Raw genomic sequence first — 18577 nt, 5'->3', positions numbered from 1 at the left:
TCTTTCAGTACTTTCTCTATCTTCAGGTAAGGAAAGAAGTCACTGGGGGCCAGATCAGGTGATTAGGGAGGGCGTTCCAATACAGTGATTTGTTTACTGGCTGAAAATTCCCTCACAAAGTGCCGTGTGAGCTGGTGCATTGTCGTGATGCAAGAGCCATGAATTGTTGGCAAAAAGTTCAGGTTGTCTAACTTTTTCACGCAGCCTTTTCAGCACTTCCAGATAGTCAACTTGGTTAACTGTTTGTCCAGATGGTACAAATTTATAATGAATAATTCCTCTGATATCAAAAAAGGTTAGCAACATCATTGCAAGCAGTTCACAAACTTAGTTGCCAGACCTCGTAGTCTTACGAAGGTTTTCCACCTGAAAGTCTTGAGTAGCAGTATTCTGCTCAGTGTCCCAAACTGTGTGGTGGGATTAGCTTTGCAGCACAGCATGGGGTAAAGTGGTCACGATAACTCATACACTGTTAGAGTCTCCACATGTGTGATGGGGTTCTAGGTGCCCGCCCCTAAGTGGTTCTCCACTCTGGGGACCCATCCAGCCTGGGAAGAGTGTTCCTTCTTTCTCTATTTAAAAGAGGCCATACCTGTTTGATCTACCTTTCTGTAAGTCTGGTCATAAGTAACTTCACACTCTCTATACCAATAGTTTTCATCAAAGACTATTTCAAGGGTCAACATTGATATACAAGAATGAGTGTACAGTGGCTATTAACCAGGGTACCATCGGAATGGATTAAAACAAATAAACATGCTTGGCCCACTGGAGATTTTGATGGAAGAGATCTAAAGTGGGCACAGGCATCTGTATGTTCAAAAGCTTTACAGATACAACCCACATGCCCATAAACAGGAGACTGGATACATAAAGTGTGGTTTACTCATACAATGGAAAGCCACTCAGCAATAAAAACGAAAAAGCTGTTGTTACTTGCAGCAATATGGATGACTCTCCCAGACATTAGGTTAAGTGACAAAAAGCCAGTGACCAAAAAATATACAATGTAGAATTCTGTTTATATGAAGTTTAAACATAAGTGAAGCTAGTATATGGCGTTAGAAGTCAAAATTGTGGTGTCTACTGGAGGGAAGTGGGATTAATCACAAAAGGACACAAATGTACTTTCTGGGGGTGATGAAAATAGTCTATACCTCGTTTTGGTCTACACAGATGCAAACAGCTTCAAAACTTGAATGGAACCCTTAAGAGATGTGCATTTTAATGTATATAATGTATACTTCATTTACATAACCAGCCTAACTTCCCTGTAAGTCCCCAAATTAGCATCTTGTACCTGGGCCCAAGTCCAAGAAATGATCATCTCCACACAAGGAAAGGGCCGAATCCAGCTCAGCCCAGTTGGAGCCTCAAGAAATGGAACACGTCCTTATTCTCTACCTTATATCACAGAACACCCCATTTTCACTTACTTTCCAGAATTCTCCCATCCTTTCTCTGAGGTCTTTTGGATGATAAAACTCTAGAGAACTTAATATACAACAACCAACTTAATAATAAAACCACAGGTGCCCAGGAACTGTGTTCCTTTCCTGTCTCCATTTCAGGAGCCATATCTGCATTCCTGGAGGAATCCCTTCCCTGCTAGGCCGCCGTGTAGAAACTTCATATTTATTGAGCACCTACTATGTGCTGGACCTTGTTGGCTTCCTTACCAAGGCTATGCCATTTTCTTTTCAAAATAACTCTGAGAAGTAGGTTTTTTTTTTTTTTTACTTACCTCCCCATTTTCCAGGTTAGCAATCGAAAAAGGAAGATAAATTATGGACCCAAAGGTGCTATCAGGCTGATAAGTGGAGGATGCAGGGTTAGAACACTGATGGCAAAACCTTTTACAATTTAAGGCCTCTTTCCTTCCAGGGCCTGAGTGGAGAAAAGTAAAGATGGGTGTTGGAAGGAGAGATTCAGTTTAGTGTAAAAGGGGCAATGGTTTTCACTTGATGATGCTTTGCAAGCCCAGTTGTCAGAATTCAACCTCGCCAGGCCCCACACACCCAAACAACCCCATGCTCTATGTCTCGCCCCTGCTGGTAGCTTAGAAGTGTCGGCCTCAGGGCGACTTTTGTTAGGTATAACTTAGAAAACAAGAAGGAAGCAAGTGGGGAATGTAAAAATGTCTTTACTTTTAGGATTCTGGCTCTCTAAGATCAGACGAGTGGGTTCCCATACGGGGGTGGCGAGGCACAGGGAGAAGCATTGGAGCAAATTGTGTGTGTGTGTGTGCGCGCGCGCGCGTGTGTGTGTGTCAGCGCGGTTGTGCGTGGAGGGGGGATTGCTGCACCCACACCGAAGCACTGGGGGAGGAGGAAGCAGTAACGGAGCTCTGAATAATTGATTCTTCAGCCGCACTAGACGCCAGGGAGCGGGCGGAGAGCGTGGTTTCAGCACCACGGACAGCGGAGCGCGGCGCCGCAGGCGCCCCCGCCGCCAGCCAGCCACCTATCCTGGCCTTGTCACCACAGTGCGCTCTGGGAGCGGGTGGCCGCGCTCCGCGCCGCCGCCCAGGGACTGCGGGGTCTGCTTTGGCCCGCCTCCGGGGAGAGCAGCTGCGGGCGGGAGACGCTTTCGCCTGCTGGAGCTCCAAGCCTCTCCAGCTTTCGCGGGGGCTGCTGCGTTTCGCAGACTGAGAACAAGTCCCTAAGTTGGCGTGGGGGCGCCCCTGCCTTCCTCCTCCTCTTCCTCGGAGGCGACCGCAGCAGACGCACGCCTCGGGAGCCCGGCTTTGCCAGTGCTGTGAACCAGGGTGGTCAGGCGCTCTTTGGACCCCCACCAGGACGTGGGGAGCCGAACGCCGTGCGGAGCTGGCCCCGCAGCGAAGGGCCCGGAGGGAGCTGCCTTCCCCCGCCCGCGCCTCTCGGCCGGGGACCGCGGGGATCCCCGGCTACAAGCGCGCGCGCGCTCCCACACTCACTCACACAGACACACTCGCCCTCACACCAGCCCGGAGCCTGGGCTGCGGAGAGGGCTCTCGGGTGCGTTTAGAGGACCAGGCAGCTGCTGTCGGGAGTGGGGTAGGAAGCCGAGCTCCGGCTCTTGGAGGGAGGCGCCGAGGGCTTAGCTGGAGCATGGGGCCAGGTGAGCGCTGAGAGTCGCGGCCGCAGCCATCAGCCCTGGAGATGACCAGGAGCGGCCACTGCTGAGAACTATGTGGAGAGAGGCTGCGGTGAGTGCTGGCGTGGGACGCGGGGCCTGGGCGGCCCCTTTGGGAAGAGGACGGTGAAAGGCCTGGATAGGAGGGGAAGGCAGGACCGCAAGAGGGTCGTTGCGTGGGAATGATCGCGCCTCCCTTGGGGATCCGGGACCACAGGAGCCCGAGTCCTTCCCTCCCCCTCTTCTCCTGCCGGCTCATGGCAAACTCAGCCAGCCCCCACCCCTCAACCCCTCCTTCCCTCCCCTTTCTCTCCCTACCCCCCTTCGCTCAGCAGCTCCTGGCCTCACAACTCCCGGCAGCCGGCGCTGGGGAGGTGGTAGGGGGTGAGGGTGGAGGTGCCCAGTTAGCTTCTGGTGGGTAGCCAACCTGGGGCTCTGGTTCTCCTGTGCGCCTTGGAGCGGAGCTCTCCGAGTGGGCCACAGGGTCTGAGGATCCGCAATAGGAGCGTCTGGGTACGGAGCTTCAGCTCTCCCTCTCCGGTCGAGCCCCCCGTGCGCACAGAGGGGCTGTGAGCATTGCAGACTGCAGCCTGCCCCCCACCCCCCAATCCTGCTTCCCTGGCCCGTGGGCTGACCCTGCTTCTCTCTCTCTTCTCCGCTCCCGTAGAGCCCTTCTGCAGAGCCTCCGGCTGGGATAGCCGCCCCCCGTGGGGGCGATGCGGACAGCGCGGGACAGGCAGGGGAGCGCGCGGGGGCCGCAGCATGCGGGAACCCGCTAAACCCGGTGGCTGCTGAGGCGGCCGAGATGCTCGTGCGCGCAGCGCGCCCCACTGCATCCTCGACCTTCTCTGGCTACAGGTACGTCTCAGCGGGAGACCTCGGCTCGGTGGGCAGGGTAGGAGTCAGACTAGACCCGAGGGAGAGCGGGAGAAGGACCTAGGGAGAGAGGGAGAGAGAAAACCGGCGAGGGAGTATCGGTGGCGAGGCGCGGGAGAAGCACCAGGGGGCGCTGTAGCCCCGTAATGCTCACTCGAAGAGGGCCGAAACCGGTGTGAGTTCGCCCCAACTTCCCTTGGCTCTGGCAGCAACCAGCCCGAGGGGCGCGCGCCTGTGCACGCGTGCACGGCTGTGCTGGTATTTGCAGGCACGCGCGGCTGTGCACCTGGCGTGGTACATGTGTGTGCACAGCCTTAGCACCTGTGCGGACTCCGGATGGCCGTGGGCACCGCTACTGCTGCCTGCGAGTGTGCGCAGAAGTGCGCGCGTGCCTGTGAGCGTGTGCAGCCCACTGCCACGTGCACCTAAGATTTGGTAACAGGACCTGAAGTGGATAGCTTGAGGAGGGGCTATACAGTTCGCGGGGTCGGAGAGTTTCTTGAGAGCCTACCTTTTCCTCCACGCACGTTCTTTACCAGCTCCCACGCACCGGTCCCCCGGGGGACGCTCCTCCTCTCCAAAATTCTGCATTGCACACGGCGCGCGTGAGAGAGGGTGTGTGTGTGTGTGTGTGTGTGCGTGTGTATGAACGCGCACATGTAGGGGGTAGGTGCTGGGGCCAATTGCAGTTGAGTGGAAATCGCTTCAAGGCCCCTTGGCGCTACGTGGGGTGGGCCCGAAGTTCCCCCAGACAACCCAGAGCCTGGGGCGCACAAGCGAGCGTTCTCACTCCCATGCGCCTGGGGTGTACCTTGCAGGAGAGGAACCGGGTCTGCGGGTGCGGAGAAGCCACGTCTGTGCAGCACCCAGTGCGTTCGCAGGGGGCGGGGCCCATTAACTCACCCGGCGCTGGCGCAAGGCTGCCTTGTAGCTGCGCCGCCTCCGCACGCCAGGGCTAGTCTGTAGTTCGCTCCTTGTGAACAGGGGGCGGGGTCGGTAACTTGGGTCTGCTTTAGTCCGGGTGGGAGTGGGGTGGGTGGAGGGTTTGCTCTGTGCACCTACGTTCGGGGGCGGTGGTCCGCAGCTAACTTGGGGGATGCGGTGGGAGATGTGGGCAGAGTTGGGCATGGAGAAGAGGCTGGCGACAGGGAATGAGGAGGCTGGTTGCGAACATGGATTTAGAGCTAGGGAAGGAGAATTAGCTCGGATGGGAGTTGTGCGTAGAGTTGGAGGTGGGTGGCGAGATGTGGATGCCGTCGGAGGATGGCGAATGGAGTCCGTGACTCCGGCAGCTCGCCCTGGGGATGGGCCCTCTACCTGGCTCTTGGAGCCAGGAACTGGGTCGGGAATCCCTTTTATCTGGAATCCTCCCTCACCGCGGCCCTGACCCTCCGTCTCCACCTTGCAGGGACCGTAAGTGGCGACTATGGGCAGACTGGGCTATTGGACCCTGCTGGTGCTGCCGGCACTTCTGGTCTGGCGCCGGCCGGCGCAGGGCACGGCGGCGGAGAAGGGTCCCCCGGCGCTGAACATCGCGGTGCTGCTGGGTCACAGCCACGACGTGACGGAGCGCGAACTGCGAAACCTGTGGGGCCCGGAGCAAGCGGCGGGGCTGTCGCTGGACGTGAACGTGGTAGCGCTGTTGATGAACCGCACCGACCCCAAGAGCCTCATCACGCATGTGTGCGACCTCATGTCCGGAGCACGCATCCACGGCCTCGTGTTTGGGGACGACACCGACCAGGAGGCTGTGGCCCAGATGCTGGATTTTATCTCCTCACAGACTTTAATCCCCATTCTGGGCATCCACGGGGGCTCGTCTATGATCATGGCTGACAAGGTAAGGCCGGGAGGTGGTGGGCTGCCAGGAGTCGGGAGTGTGCCAGTGACAGGGTGGCCACGCCAGGTCTTTGGGAGCCCCTGGCATCTGTCTCAGTGTGAAAGGGCTGTGACCGCCACTGGCCCTGGTGAGAACCAGGTCCTGCCTCTCCGACCCAGAAATGAATGGAAATGCTTTTTGCCTTGGATCTGAAAGTGGGGTACTCAGAGGCACCTTGGGTGTGCCAGGAAGAACTTGGAAAACACAGACGTGTGATGGGGTGGTGGAATGCTTGCACAGGCAAGCCCAGGGTCATCTGAAATAATATATTCCTATAATATCAATTTTACCTGATTGTTTTGTGGAAAATGCCCATTTTTCTCTCTGTGGTAACTAAAGCTATTTTAGAAAAAGGTTAAATGTGCATATGTTATGGAACAAAGTGCAGAGTTTTTAGGTAAAGCACAAAAGGGCAGAGAAAAGTCATACTTCTGCGTACTCTCAGCAGTTAAGGCAAGAGGGGTGGAAAGTTGGAGAAGCCCTGGGCCAAAGGCTACCAGCGAGTGTCCCCTAAGGGAGTTGAGTGTGAGCGGAGAGACCTGACTGCAGGCGCAGAGCATGGAGAGCAGGGTGTTTGCCTGCGTGTTCCTGGGGTGGCACTGGCAGGGTTTCCAAGGACCCCAGATGAAGGGGTTGGTGTCCAAGGATGGGTTTTGATACTGACATTTGAGAGTGTCACAATGAAGGTAGGTGTTTCTAAATTTCTTGGCTTAAAACGAAAGGGAGGGTCTTCCTGTGGACCAGCTGGGAGTGTTGGTTGGGAAAGAAGAGGGAGAGAGGTTTGAAGATTTGAGTGAAATGTTAGGAGGGCCTGTTTTGAGAATTGTGCAAAAGTGGAGGCATGGAAGAGGTCAGAAGGAGAGAAGGAAGAAGCAGAGAGAGGAGTGGAAAGAAAGGGAAAGATTAGAGTTGTGGGTGCACTGTACCTCTGCCTAAGCCCCAGGAAGGGATCGGGGAGCCGGGAAAGGGAGGAAAGGGTGAGTGTATTTGTGGGTCATGGTCCCCTGCCCTGAGACCTTCTTGGAGCATGTTTCTTAGGTAGCAGAAGACATCCTAATGGAGCAAGCAGACATTTGTCAGAGCACTTTCCTTTGGACGCTCTCAAAGCACTTTTGTATTCATCAAATCAGATTCTGCCTCTGCCTCAGCAATTCCCACCAGCCCCTTTGGGAACCGTATTAATTCTTTCAGGTCTCCTGGGCTGCAGCACATTCAGCCGAAGTACACAACCGATGCAGTATCTTATTAAACATTCATTTTAAATGGTTGGCAGCCTAGCAGAATTCCTGTGTGTGGCTGAGCATTTTCTCAGCTGCCTCTCAATTTGGGGGGCTCAGGTCTGGGATGAACAAAGTGGGGAACAGCTGTGCCCTGCCACCACTGTATGGACCATTTCAGAGCTGGATGGAGTCTACAAGAGCATCCCCTGATTTTCAGACGAAGTCACCGAGGCACAGGACACTGAAAGACTAGGCCAAGATCACACAGTGGGTAATGGAACTCGAGCTCTGGTTTTCTGGGCCCAAGCTGTGATCTCACATTGCACCAAAGTCAAGCCTGTCCTTTAACTTTGTCATCCCATCTTCGGGAGGGTCAAGGAATTAATCTCGTTTTATTGGAGGCTCTGAGCCATGGAGAGGTGCGGCAGATGAGAGCCCAGGGCTTGTGTATCAGGAATGACCAGCCTTCTGATTGAAGGCATGAAGGAGAACAGCAAAGGGTTTGGGGTATGATTCTGGGATCTAAATGTTACCACCCATCCCTCTTCCCTTCTGAAGTTTTGAGCGAAGGAGCAACACACGGAAAACAGTAGCCGTACTGAACGTGACATTTTGGGATTGACTAGGGCCCAGCACAGTCAGTGGCGAAATCTCATAAAACTGAGTTGGAGAAGGTGGCTTGAGGCTCGGGCTGGGAGGTTTGAGCTGGTGGGTGTGTGGCTCAGGCCCTCTGACTTACTCATCAGACTGGAGGCAAAGCAGCAGAAACAGAGCGGGCTCAGAGTTGAGCACCTTCTTAATAAGCAGTGACCCCCCCACCCCCCACTATGAACGTCAGTCTTGACCTTCTAGACCAGCAGCTGTTTCTCCCTTGTGGGGGGTGGTGGGGGGGTATTAGAAAGAGGGTTTTGAGAAGTCCAGGGGGTATGGGTAGAAGCACCCTCCTCTCCTGGAGAATGGAACTGCCTTCTGGGGACTGGACAGGAGTGCGACCCGGCTTAAGAGAACAGAAAAAAAAGAGAATCAGGAAATGACAAGAGGAAGATGAGAAAGGACATTTCAGAGAAGTCAAGATTAGAGGAAAGATGTAAGGGGATGGAGAGGAGAGGAATGAAGGCGTTCGTTGGCTCAAACACAGCGAAGGAAATTGGATGTTACTCATTATTGCTGGGGCTTTCCGAGTTGGTCTTGATGGCAGGGGGATCAAAGAAGCCAGAGGAGGGAATGCTGGGGTATGTCGGGCCCATGTGTGGGATGCACAGGTGATGCTGGAAGGAGTTGGGTTAAATGGCGGCATTTTGACAAACCTGGATGAGTTAAAAAAGGAAAGAGAGATTGTCTGAGACGTGAACAGCCCTTCCCTCCATTAGTAACACAGCAAGCTGGCCAGTGCCTCTGCCACCTGTTTCTCTTGGAGCTGCACAGAGTGCTGTTTGTTTGGCTCTGCAGAAGCAGGCAGGGGACGTTGCCTAAAACGCCACTGTGCTGCTTGCGTGTGCCAGCGGTGTCGTGGCCACAAAGTCTGAATCCCCCCACGTGTTTTCCCCAAAGGTGATGTTCATTTGATAAAGCCCCGAGCACACCTGTGTTTTTGCTTCTAAATTGGTAACGCGATAGTGCCCCTGTGGGTAAGAATGGTAGCTCATGCGATTATCAGTTAATTGAACACCCCTCCTCCCATGCTTACCTTTCCCCCAGTCTGCTCGGCCCTTGAAAAAAAGAACAAGAACAAAGCTTTATAATCATTGAAATGTGTTAAGTGACAGATTTTCGTGGTGTTATTTAACTTGCAGTGATGTTAATTTTTGCTTCTATCAGTGGGTGGTCTTGAGATATAATTAATTTAGAGGTGAAAATCATACTCGGTGTAGATAAGTTCTAATCTTATCTTGGTTTGGCCATCCATTTGATCCCGGAATACACTGTGGCTGCAGTACCAGCCCCTCGTACATCAAGCACATGCCCTAGACCTTCACGTTTCTGCTCAGCGTCCTCACCTCCTCCTCCGCTTTCTCCCTTATCCCTAAGTGCTCCATGGTGGGGAAAGACTACAGTTATGCGTCTGGATTACTGTGTGGGTTTTGCTTTATGTTATTTCTATACATACCTTACCTCCTCTACTAGAGTGTAAGTTCCTTGAGGACAGGTTTGTTTTTTTTAAAGTGTGTTTATGTGTATGTGCACATTTGAAATAACAAATACTCCCCCTCTGCAGACAGTTTATAAAAACGTCTTTTCGTTGTAGAGCACCTAGAAAGTACATTAAAGTTTAAAGAAGAAAATAAAAATCTCTCTCTAAATCCTATCACCAGGAGTAACCGCTGTTGACACTTGGGTCTATTTTCTTCTAAGCTCTATTTATTTAGTTATAAATTCAGGATTACACTGTCTGTATGGCTTTGTTTATTGTACTTTTCAGTCTGTGGGCTTTCTTAGTCAGAAGATCCTGATTCTTCTTTAGTTCTGGAAAAATCTCAGCCATTATCTGTTGGATGTGTCTGCTCCAACAGCATCCCTATTCTGTCCCTGTGTAGTTTCTCAGCCAATTCTCCATGTATCCTAAACACTTTTTCCCCATTTTTTTCTCTGTGCTGTGCTCTGGAAGGTCCTCAATTCTATACTCCTGTAAACCAACTCTTTTCATTTGTGTCCAGTCTGTTATCTTGCCCAAGTGGTTTTTCATTTCAACAATGGTTCATTTTATTTCCAAGATAAACAATTGGTCCCTTTTCATACCTTCCAGCTTTTTTTGTGTGTTATAGAAAAACAAAACTCTTCTTTGTGAATGTAAATCCCTCCTTTGTCCCTTTGAGGATTTAAAAAATACTTATTATAAAGTCCTTCTCGCATTGCTCTAGCATCTTTCTTTCTTCAGGTATGAATTCTTCCGTTTTGCAGAGTCTGATCATTGGATGTCCTCACATGTTCTCTGATTTTTCTTTGTGAACTGACTTTCAAGGCAATTTTGTGATTTCTTCCGCTCTATGTCTGTAAGGCTCTGAGCTTTTAAACCAGGGCTCATGTCCACAGCTCAGCTCAGAGCGTTCTTCCTTCTGTCCATACCCTATGGTTCAGGCTTGGGTCCCAGTCTCATGTAGGCGGCTTCATTTTGGCTCCTTGACACAGACGGGGACATCCTATTTGGCCGTGACTCATGGTGGATGGTGCAGGCGTTCCGGCCCCATACACAGCTAACTGCTCGGTTCTGGGTCCAGTTTTTCCCCTTATCCCCTGGGTGGATATTGGGACCTCTGCTCCCATGGCTCATACACGGTCCATCACCCCAGGGACCATGTGGCTTTGATTCCTACTTGAACTTGTAGAGTCCCATCTTTTGATTCATTTAGTTTTAGGGAGTCCTCTCTATTTTTCATCTGTGATTCCCTTTCTTATTTCCAAGCAGTACTATGTAAATTTTAAAATATCTAAAGATGTATCTCTAAAGTCTATGTTTTAGAAGCAGAAGAGGGAGGCTGCTGAGTATCTTCACTCTGATTTGGACTCAGTTATGTTTCACAGCCTGCTTTGATTTTTTTTTTCACACTTGATTATGTATTCTTGGAGTTTCCCCTTATCAGTTACTAGACTTAAACAGGATTTGAAATGGCTGCAGAGTGCTCTGTTTATACCACAATTATTGTAAACAGCCTTCTGTTGTTGTACCGTGAGTAAGGTGCATTTCTAGTCCACGCGCAGGGTGTTTTTGGGCACCTTGTGCTGGCCTTGCCCTTTGTATGTGTTTGTCAATTGAGTGAAGCAAGCCCTGGGTCCCCTTGTCAGCCTGCTGCAGTTCCCAGGTCCACGTGCTTCAGGGCCTTCCGTGCGGTGTACGTTACCTAAATGCTGGCCGATTACCAGCCATCCTGGGGATTAACAGAAATTGGGGGTTCCGTACAAAAGTTCCCTTGTAACGCTGCTGCTCATCAGCAGTGGGTGGAAGTTGGTGACCTTGTGACCTGGCGGCTCAGGAGTTTGGGTGTGAGGGGTGGGCCTTTCCGTTAATGACTAACCTTCCTGATGCCCTCGGGGTTGTTGGCGATCACCCGGACCCTTGATAGCTGTAGGCTGCTGGGTTTGGAGGGCGAGTGTTCATCTTCTGTGTGGTAACATCATGTGGAAAATGCTTCTCTAGGTAGAGTGAAGAGTGGGGAGGTGGGAAGGAGAGGGGACGGGGAGGAGAGGGCAGGGGAGGGGAGAGGTTCAAGTAGAATCTTGGGATCGTGATAGAGTTGGTGACTTCTGATAAGGCCACATCATGACAAGGAGGAGTTATGGTGTTATTCACTGGTGTGCTTTGTCTGTCCTGCACGCCCCTTTATTATTCAAATTTGAATTAGTTGCCAATACTTTAAAGTTAGGAGGCATGGCATTAAAAAAAGAAAAATCAAATTGTGATGCTTCTTTGAGAAAATCAGAGGCCTGGCAACAGTGGGCCTCTTTTCCCAGTGGCAGCTTTTCCTGGCTGGAGATGAGTAGCACCCTTCCCCGAGACAGGCCAGGGGCTCTGCCTTCCTCAGTCCTCAGCTCGCCCACTTCACTCGTTTATTTACGGACTTGGTCCTGAAGGCACTGGGGTCTGACATCCCTGATGTCGGTGAAGGAAGTAGCTGGTCTTCACGACGAAGACCTTTCCCACGCCTTCCCCTTCTCTCCTGCGGGCTGCTCCTTGGTAGGTGGCAAATTCATGGTGTGCATGTGACCGCACTGCTATGTCCCCTGTCACCATCATTTAATCTAAGTCCCCTTCTGGCTCTGAAAAATGTATGGCCTTCAAGAAGAGACTGGCGAGAAACATACCAAAGGGTGAGCAGTGGTTATCTTTAGGTGGTTAACTCGTGCCTGTTTTAATTCTTTTTTTTAAATGTCCTTATAACATGGTTAATAAGTTGAACCTTGAATCGGAGTGTCTGGGTTTAAATTCAGGCTCCATCATCACTTACCAGCTGGGTGATCATGGGGACATTCCTTAATGGTTCTGAGCCTCAGTGTCATCATCTCTAAAATGGGAACAATAATACTACCCACTTCATAAAGTTGCAAGATTTAAATGAGATATTGTATATAAAGTCCATAGCTCCGTACTTGGCTCATAATAAATATTATTACAGGAATACTATGTTATTGTGTCTATATTTTATAGTTTTAATTTTTCTCCAATGTATATGCACTTTTTAATAACCAGAAAAAATGGTGAAAAAAAGCGATGTGATGGTATGAGGGTCTCCTCTGCAAGAAACTGAGTGAGCCCCACAGAACCCTTAGGCGTGGAGAGCCCAACGTGAAATGACTCCTGTTTTCTTAACTGGCACAACCAGAAGCTTCCTTTGTCATGAGCTTTATCCCGGCGAACTGAAGATTAATTGTGGATAATGTGAAAGTGACTGTACAAGGAGCCTGTCTCGGTAACCTTTGCAGGAAATAACTCCACCAATTGGATCATATGTTTGCACCGGGCTTAGTTAGGGCTTTAGGGTGTGGACATATATAGTTTCTCGTTTTATCTCTGCCAAGGATTCAGTAACTCAGCGATGGCCTGGGGAACCTGGCATCCACAAATACATTTGATTAAAGAATCCCTGAGTTCAGACGAGGAAGTAATGGTGCAGATTTTTGCAGTGATTTGTTGTCACACAACCAGAACCCAGGTCTTTGGGGGCTTATTCGTCCATTGTTGTTTTATTGCCCTTTCCAATGAATGATTATGAACCCAGTTGGTTTAGGGAAAGGGCTTCATTTCACGAGAGACAACGGATTTTGATGTTAATATTTTGTTTGTCTTGACTAAGATGATTGAGGTGTTGGATGATGGAATTAAAATGTAAAACTGCCTGTCCAGATTGAAATGATGAACTCACACTACAGACTGCACTGGAGGGTTTAAGAAGAATTGACACTCTTGTAGGAAAGGCAGGGGATGTGGCTTTCCAAGTCACGTGAGAATGATTTTTACAAAGATCCTGAACTGGTGGCCTGCCTGCTAAATCTGGCTCACAGATGCATTCATATTTTATTTACTAGCATAATACTTTTTTGCTAGTATTTAAATGCTTGAATTTTAATGTCTTCAGATGTGGCCGGCATTTTCAAGTTCACTACAGCCAACCTCACTCCCTGTTATTTTACATCCAGCCAGATTCACACATTTATGTTAACTGCACGGTCTCTGCAAGCATTTGAGATTGTGATCCCCAGTCACAGGGTTTCTGTTAGTTTATTTGCTTGTTTGTTTTGAATGGACCAGGCGCTCGGCAGATTCTAAGTAGTGATGTAGCTCTTTAAAAAGTGAAGGCCACGTTTCTAGAAATATAATGTCTGCATCAAGAGTGCTGATATCTCCATTATACCTTTTATGTTGTCAGGAGTGCTTTCAGCTGTAATATTTGACCGATGGTGGCTTAAACCATTACGCCATTGAATTCTTTTGTTTAACAGGGGGCCTCAGGTCTGGCCCAGTGACCCAACAACCCATCAAGGACTCATCAACTCCTTCCCATTCTTCTATTTTGCTTTCCTCAGCTTCTGGTTCATCTTGGTCACAAGGTGGCTGCTTCTGTTCCAGCCATCACACCTTCACATGCCAGCATTCAAAACAGGAAGAAAAAGGGGAGAAAAGAAGCTTTCTTCTAGCCTCTCTATCTTTTCATGAGAGTAAATTTCCCTTACATTTCATTGGCTAGACCTGGGTCACATGCCACCCCTTGAACGTCGCTGGTAAAGAATAGCGTCAAGCTTCTTCTCTAGGAATAGATAATTCGCTTCTGTTAGCAGGGTTGTCAGAATAATAGCCAAGTGGTACAATTAACGATGTTTTCAGCAACAATAACACCATATCTGTAGACTTGACTTAGCTCTGGGGCAGGTAATGTTTCAAGATGGATATTGAAAAACTGCAGTGTGTCCAGAGGAAGGGCCTCCAGGATTGTGTAGGATCTAAATGACGTATGATGAGAATCTCAGAAGAAATATTTAAGGAAGTTCAGCCTGGAGAAGAGAAATCTCAGAGAGAATAGGACAGATGTGATCAGCTACCCCCATGGGCTGTTAGGGAGTGGAAGGTTTAGTCTTAATTTTCTCTGTTGTTGTTCTGGGGACAGAGCTGAATCCAGAGGATGAAATTATAGAAAGTTTCAGCTTGATATGAGGAATAAGCTTTGGCAATTTGGTATCTGATAGAAGACTGTGATGTTTCATAGAATAAGACGTGTTTGTCAGTTGTGACTATGCTGAGAGTGACTGCTCATCTGTCAGGAACGGGCTGGAGTGATGGACTCACAGTGGCAAGAGGGGATTGGGCCACCACTGAGGTCCTTTTTAACTCAGAGACTATGCACCTCTCAAATCCTTGAATTTTTTTTTTTTTTTAATCCCCAAATCCTGGTACTTTAGACCCTTGGATTTGGCTGAAAACCAACATCCTCACTTTCTGCAAGCACATGAGTAATTCAGTTTAAATTTGCCCGGCGTGGGGGAGGAATTTATGAGTCCTGCATCATCACCCGAAATCCCAAAGGACTTGACATCATCCTGAAGGGGAGATGGCATTTGAAAAGCAGAAAACCTATGTGTCTATCAACTCACACACACACATATAAATGTAAACATAAGTAGGTCAGCCAGCATCATACTTACTAGTGGAAATGTTTCTTGCTAAGCAGCACTTCTACAGAAGACAACGTTTAGAATAATTGCCGATGATCTCCAAATGGGAAGTGTTTGCAATTGCATCCAGCTAGTCACGATTCCTCGTTAAAGTGTATTCGTAGTTTTGCACATCTTATTGTAGGAATACTTATATATCCTAAAGAGAGAGCCAGAACCCGCTCTGATTTTTCAGTTGTTGCATTATTCGTTTTTGCCTGTTGTCCTCCCCTGTGTTTTGAACATTTGCTTATGGCAGAAACTGCTCTGGGTCTTATTCTCACATTTCTATTGTTTATCTAGTTCCCCTATTTTCTCCTCACATCTCTCAGGGAAAAAACAAAACCCGAAATTGCTTTCCAAACCTGAAATTGCTTTCCAAATGCTTTGTCTTTCCAAATTTTACAATGTTCCATATGATGGAAATGGATATGTTTTTTCTAATTACTTATTTATTAGAGATAGGTAATCATGTGCAGAGTGAAAAAGAAATCGGAATAATACAATACAGCATTCAGAGAAAGAATAATTGCTCAGACACACATTCTTCTTCATGGAAGTGACCATGTTATCCATTCAAAGGAAAAACAATATTAAATTGCTTCTATTTGTAATTTTTATTGAGGTTGGTATGTTACAAGAACCTTTTTATTTTTAAAATCTTACTGACTTTAAAGAGGTTAATGATTTTCCACTGGTCCCCAGTTGTGCCTATTTCCCCAAAACAAAATAAAACTCATTCTAGAATATAAGGTCAGTTCTGAAAATCACTTGTACCCCAAAGCTAGGCCCACATACTCACTCAAGGAATTTAAGCTAATTTGGGGGAAAGCCATGATCACTTTATACACTAATAAAAGCTATGGACCCTCCCCAGAGGAATGGACATTCATAAGCATGCATTCAGTACTATGTGTAATTTTAGGGGCTCACAGACCCTCTGAAACCCATTCATAGGTGTCCTTGGAATTCATTCACTTATTGGTTTACGAATATGCTCATTCTTCAAACATTTATTGAGCCTGTACCCTGGGCCAAAATGTTCTGTAGCTTTATCTGTGATCAAATGATTTGCTTTGAAGTAACTCAGAATCTAGTTGGCGATTTGCAGGTAGAGCCCCAGAGTGATGCATCTGGGACTGGAGTAGTTTGGAGGGCTGTGGGAATATGGAGGAGAGCCCCTCATGCAGAGGCCCCAGGGTGGGGAGTTGGGCAGCGGAGACGCCCTGGTGGGCCGGATCTAGGGTGGACTTTGAGCGCTCCTGACCCGGAAGAGGCCGGCCTTCCTTTGGTGTGCTGGCCCCTGCAGGTGGCATCCAGCACAGCGGAGGATGAGCTGCAGACAGCAGGCTCACGGAGGACCAGGCGCCAGTTTCCAGTCCAGGCCTCTCCCTGCTCTTCACTTGCTCCTCAAGGCTGCCAGACTTGAGTGTTGTTTTGATAGTGCCTGAATTTTCCTCTGGAAGGCAGTTCCCACAGTAAAAACATTGAGCTTTTTGCTGATTTCTGTTTTGTTGTCACAAATGGCTGAATGTTTCCTGCTCTCTCATCTCTTCCAAATTAAAAAACTCTAGCCAGAAAGAGTGAGTGGCATTGGAAATCGATATGGCCCTCCATGTCTGTTGGTCCTAGGGGTGAAAAAAGCCGCGTGTTTTCCAGGAGAATTGTTTTCAAGCAGAGATATTTATAGGGCTGAGGAAATGTGGTCTTGGTTTACTTGGGTGAATAGAGCCAGGACCACAGAAAGAGTGCTGAGCAGTATGAAATGAAAGCCACACGATGGGCGTGGCTTCCACCAACTAGATGTTGAGAAGGGCAGGCATGGCAATTGCACTTTCGTTAATTGCTATTTTTTGTCTTGGTTAATTGTCACTTGTTTTCTTTTTTCTTTTTTAAAGCTATTTGGAAGCATTCAAAGAAATCCTTTTATCATGGAAAATTTCAAACACAGAAGTAGAGAGAATAGTATGATGAGCCCTCATGTACCCATTACTCAGCTTCAACAACTGTTTTTTTTAAAGATTTTATTGGGGAAGGGGAACAGACTAGTTGCTGTCCTTTTGTTCTTCAGTCTAGTTGGGGAGGATGTCGCTTCACTGGCCCATGTTGGTATTATCATTGTGCTCTTTCTGGGTGAGGCAGATTGGTCACTGGTCATTGGATGGCCACTCACGGCGGCTGCCGGCCTCTCACAGTAGCTCACGGCAGCCCACTGCAGTAGGGGCTGCAGCCTACGCCATTGCCAGAGATTCAAGGCAGCCCAGCTCCAGGTCGAGCTGTTGTTCACCATCTTAGTTGTAGAAGGCGCAGCGTCACTGGCCCTCAAGTGGGATCTGAACCGGGGCCCTGCTGCTCAGAGCTGGCGTCCCAAGCCAACTCCTAACCAACGTGCCACTCGGCCAGCCCCAACAACTGTTAACGTGACCATTCTTGTTTCATCTATAACTTCACCAATCTCCTTACTGCCCCCACCACTGGATTATTGTAAAGCAAATCCAAGACATCATTATGTTTCATCTATTAATATGTCAGTATAAATATGTATAGTATAAATATGTCATTATAAACATATGAGCATATATCTCAAAAAGATAAGGATTTTAAGGGCTGTTAGAAAAATAACTTCAGCTAATATAAAAGGAATGTAACGAATGCGCACTTTAGAGGATTAATGAGATTCAGAGAAGTATAAAAAAAATCAAATCACCTTTGATCTCACCATCCACAGACAACTGCTAGTGACATCTTGATATATTGGGTTGTCGGAAAAGTCATGACGCATTTTTGCGATGAAAAACATAGGAAAAACACATCATGACTTTTCCAATAACTAGTAGTTCCTTCTAGACTTTTCCATACCTTATATACAAATAATATATATGTATTGATTATATAATATAATTTTACATGTAGCTTTAATTTACTTAACATTTTATCATAAGCATTACAAATTATTTGTAAGCATTTTATGTGCTACATTTTCTATTCTGTGGACACATCATGATTTACTTGATAATTTAGATTCTTCAAATTTGTTGCTATTAAAAACAACACCTCAGTGAACATTTTCATAATGAAGTGTCTGAATCACAGATTATTAGTTTTGAATTGAACTCTATGGCTGAACTTACTGGGTCACTGTACATAAAGAATTTTAAGGTTCTTAATACATACTGCTAATTGGTTTCCAGAAAGATTGGAATGCTGGACACTTCCAATATGTTGAAGTACTTCTGTCGCTGAATTCTGGCCAGCACTGGAAACAAAGAATTTTCTAATTGGTTCATTGAAAATGTTTTTTCATTGTTTTAATTTGCATCTTTATTTTATGGCACCTACTGTGGAATATATTTTAATTTAGTCACATTTTATATTCCCTAGGTGCTGCATATCTTAACCTCTTCGATATTTCTCCCTGTGTAAGTGGAAAACCTCAGAGAATGATGGATTTCAATATAAAGTACAATAAAATAATTTGAATTTCTAAAAAATAATAAATATTTTGAAGCCTGGCAGGGAGCTATGATTATTCATTCTTAGTCACCGGGCATTGCTCAACCGTTGTGTCTATATCAATGTTACTTCAAGAATTGCTTTAAAATGTAAAATTCCCCAGCAGAAAATCTGGGAACAGCAGCAAAAAGAATTTTGTGGGAGTTGATTATTAGGAATTGCCAGGAGGTGGTGGAGAACCATATCCTAGTGGGCCTGAGATGTACTCATGTCACAACTTTGTGTGAATGGTATGGACGTGAAGCCATGGTTTGTCCCTTTCTCTAGAAAAGCGAAGGCAGGGTAAGGATGTGACAGTAACTGCCCTGTGATCTGGAGGGGATATTGATTGCATGGG

The 18577-nt window shown here is 47.9% G+C and overlaps 1 protein-coding gene across 2 annotated transcripts in view; it reads left to right on the top strand.

Moving 5' to 3' along the window:
- The first annotated feature begins 3088 nt into the window (after positions 1-3088).
- Positions 3089-18577, top strand: part of GRIN2A (glutamate ionotropic receptor NMDA type subunit 2A) — a 422768-nt gene continuing 407279 nt past the window's right edge. Inside the window, exons 1-3 of one of the 2 annotated variants that reach the window (XM_019650929.1) lie at positions 3089-3187; positions 3782-3972; positions 5399-5830. In XM_019650929.1, coding sequence (XP_019506474.1) covers positions 5417-5830 — 414 coding nt within the window. In that variant the 5' untranslated portion in view covers positions 3089-3187; positions 3782-3972; positions 5399-5416. Of the gene's footprint in view, positions 3188-3543; positions 3628-3781; positions 3973-5398; positions 5831-18577 lie in introns of those variants that run through there. The other variant, XM_019650930.1, reaches the window with a different exon arrangement.

The sequence above is a fragment of the Hipposideros armiger genome, unplaced genomic scaffold (assembly GCF_001890085.2).
Source record: "Hipposideros armiger isolate ML-2016 unplaced genomic scaffold, ASM189008v1 scaffold_149, whole genome shotgun sequence".
NCBI classification, from domain to species: Eukaryota; Metazoa; Chordata; class Mammalia; order Chiroptera; family Hipposideridae; genus Hipposideros; species Hipposideros armiger.
This window is presented reverse-complemented; position numbering and strand designations above follow the sequence as displayed.